The sequence below is a fragment of the Penaeus monodon genome, chromosome 34 (assembly GCF_015228065.2).
Source record: "Penaeus monodon isolate SGIC_2016 chromosome 34, NSTDA_Pmon_1, whole genome shotgun sequence".
Classification (NCBI taxonomy): Eukaryota; Metazoa; Arthropoda; class Malacostraca; order Decapoda; family Penaeidae; genus Penaeus; species Penaeus monodon.
The window spans coordinates 34,859,596-34,863,129 of record NC_051419.1 but is presented as its reverse complement, the minus strand read 5'-3'; the positions used below and the strand labels follow the sequence as shown (position 1 = coordinate 34,863,129).

At 44.1% G+C, this 3,534-nt stretch overlaps 1 protein-coding gene across 1 annotated transcript in view; it reads left to right on the top strand.

Annotated features, from left to right (window-relative positions):
* Positions 1-3,288, top strand: part of LOC119594788 (mucin-7-like) — a 5,832-nt gene extending 2,544 nt beyond the window's left edge. Inside the window, exon 2 of the mRNA XM_037943878.1 lies at positions 184-3,288. Coding sequence (XP_037799806.1) covers positions 184-603 — 420 coding nt within the window. The 3' untranslated portion in view covers positions 604-3,288. The remainder of the gene's footprint in view (positions 1-183) is intronic.
* Positions 3,289-3,534: the final 246 nt, after the last annotated feature.

Below are 3,534 nucleotides of genomic sequence, written 5' to 3'. Positions count from 1 at the left end.
ATCTTATATATTGCATCTGTCTCCATTTCCCTTCCTGTCCCTCCCTTACTTTTGCTTCTTAGTGTAATCACATTTGGAAGTTATTAAAAGTTTCAGAATTCATTAAGTTGTTGAATTTTCTCCTGGAATTACTGGAATTGAAGTTAGTGGAATGGTTATGATAATCTCACTCAATCTCAACAGGTAACAGCACCTGTGAGAGCAAGTAAGCGACGGCATCAGGCCACAACGTCACCCGTGACGGCGCGCAGTGAGAGCAGGTCGCCCAGGGCCAAGCAGAGGCCAGTCATAACCCGGCAGAGCCCACCCACCATCTCTGCTGCGCCAGCTGTTGCCGCTGCAACGACCACCACCCCAGCCACCAGTTCCCCTCCAAACGGGCGCACGAGGACAGAGTCCCGAAGTGGCTCTGTCAGTCCATCACAGCTTGCAGTTCCCCGTGTATCAGCAGAACCACCCTGCCCCTCCATGCTGCCCATGCCACCCGTGCACTGGAGGGCTGGAGAGGATGCTAAGTGCCCAGCTCAAAGGCAACACTGTCGTGCTGTGACTGAGTCGCTACTTAATCACTTAACTACGTCGGGCATCTTGGTGACTGCTTAGTGGTGCTGGGAAGCAGGGCAGGTGTTGTGGCAGGGTGGCGGGGCAGCTGTAAGGTGAGAAGGTGAGTGGGGCCGCAGTCCGAACTGTAAACCACTCCCTTGGCCAGGCCATGCCACTATCCCCCTGCACCACTGTCCGAGTCAGTTTCCCTTGGGAAACCGGCCAAGTACTTTTAGGTGAAAGTTAAAGTAGGTTGATGAGAAGATGACAATGATGATGGCGTGAACTGGTAACCACGATGTTCTTGTTCTGTGATACTGGTAGTGCTTACTGGCTTAACTGTCCGTGTCACGCAAAGTGAAATCACTGTTGTTGTTCCCAAAGCGTGATGATGTGTCCTGGCCAGCAATAACTGGGATCATCATGAGCAAGCAACCCAATGTCCTGTATTTTAGTAGATTCACATGCTGCATTGTGGACTTGTTTCAAACTTCAGGTTTTCTTAAAGGATATTAACTTTTTCCCCTGGCTATTTTTTGCTCTTTTATTTCTTTATTTATTATTATTATTTTTTTTCTGTCCCCTCAGTCTCTTGGATTTGGACAATATTTCTATCTTGTCCTTCAGGCTCTCTTGTTGAAATTTTTTATTTCAGTAAAAGGAAGTGTTTTTTCCAAATTCCAATTGTTTGGAAATTTTTCAAAAGAAGGCAATCTTAAGTTTTAAAACTTATCACTTAGCATTTCCACAATATTACAAACAATCAAACTGCTCATTGTATTTTTAGTGTAATGGTGCTCTTCCTCACGGAAGTAAGATGCATAAAGTTTGTCGTCAGTAGTAGGCGGAATTTGTCTGGAAGCGAAAGTTGATTGTTTGTAGTTTGCCAGCAGTGCTCATTTAGTGTCCTATTGTCTGCAGTTGCAACTCAGACATAAATAGTATTTAGAAGCTAATATTTTATTTTAATTATTTTGTGGACGTATTATGCCATTCAAGGTTTTTCATTACTTTTTCTTTAAGTGGATTCAAGTGTTTTACAGTTGTTAGTCAACTTGTTTCAGTTGGTAATTTAGTATATCAAATTAGACCAGTTAATCAATGAACGGCAGTCCGGTTGGATGAGTCTTGAACCTGCCAGTCCACAAGGTAATTAGTTGTTGTGAGCGGCGAGGGTTAGTGTTTCAGCACGCTAGGAGTGGCGGCGATGGGGAACCTCCGTGATATAAGGTGTACCACGTACTCTAGTCTTGAGGCCCCAAACTGCCCCACTCCCAACCTACAGAATTTGTATAGACTATTTTTATTATGCCAGTTTTTTATCAAGATTCTCCTGTAACCGGTTGCCCCATTTTCATGTATATTATATAATTATTTTATTGATCCAAAGGTATTGGTTTGGACCAAATTTATATGGTTGCCATGCTTGAGGCATGGCACTGTGTTTTGCTGTAATGTGCCACGAAGGGCTGTACTGCTTGCAAAGGATTGATTATTTGCAGATGGATTTTTTAAGAGAGAAATTTGCATTGTGCTGTACAAGCCCGAGTGACTAGTGTTAAGGACTTGTGATCTCAGAAAGAGCAAGTATTTGACTCTGGACTGGTAGACCATAGCTGGATCCACATTCCAGTGTATTAAGGGAGTGACCCTCGCAGTACAAATCCTTTGGGGTCTCATCCCTGCACTCTCCTGCTTCAAGTGTGATCACCGACAAGTGCACAATGCTCAGGAGTCTTAGGTCAGGCTGTTGATGTGAAAGAGTAAAGAGTGACAAGATGATGAAAGGGGCTCACGTACCCAAGCTGTAGGCTAAGAACAAGAGACCGTGGACTCGCACTTGGGAATTGGAGTACTGTGTGTTGAAGACACGAGGCTTATCTCTGCTGTCTTCATCGTCATAGGCGCAATTGCTCAGGTGGAGGCCAAGATCTGTTTGTGTTGATTTTTATTGTAAAAGAGGGCTTGAATCCCCCTTGAGTAGATCTCAGAAAGAGGTTTCTTGCTCAACTATGTGGAGCAGGGCCTCATAAAGTATTTTACAATTGTGAACCAAAGCATTTTATCAACATCTTATCTGTTAGTACCTTGGTGGTGCTGACACCCAGTAATACTTAGCTCTACCTCATGTCAAGTTTGTTGGACTATTGAATGCATATCATAATGTTTGACTACAGTCCGAGAGCTGTCATATTTGTAAACACTTCCCTTACCACAGAAGGTACTCGAGCAGGCTTCCATGCATGTGGCTTTACCAGTGGTTAGTTAGTGTACTTGAGAGGCTCGGCTGTATTTGATGCTGACCACGGAGGGCAGAGTGCCACGACTGTCACTGTGTCTGAGGGCTTCCTACACCTGAGGACGTGACGCCTGTTGCTTAGCATTAAGTGTTGCTGTTTTGTAGTGTCCTATGCATGAGGACAAGCCTGACTTCAACCGGTCACAGGAGGATGTAACGAAACACTAACACGCCCATGGTGGTGGCATTGCTGTTGGCGGTAGCACTGCGGGGCCAAAGGAATATCATCCCCAAATAACCCTTGCTCTGCTACCGCCAACACTACCACCGTCGTCAAGGAGACTTGAAGATTATATGTCTGTGATACTGCCATCAACTTCAACTCTCCTCCCCAAAGTTTAAAATCAGATTATTTGCCGATTTGGCAAAATCCCCATGATATCACCATTTGGTTATGGTACAAAGGAATCTATTTCAGAGTTATTTGACAAGAAAAAAGAAAAAAATAATTAGCAAAAAAATGTAAAGTATTCTAAGTTAAATAATGTACCTGATACAGGTGTGATTGGAGACCTCATGGCTGCATGAGGCCTCCCATAGTCTTGTCCCCCCCCCCCTACCTTCATCCCTATTCCATCCACGGGGTTGTTACCCTAATTGTTAACCGTGAGATACCTCTTTCATCCTTTTTGACTCATTAGGCCATCCCATTTCCTTTTTGCAATATTTTGCTCATAAGTCTTAAATCTTTT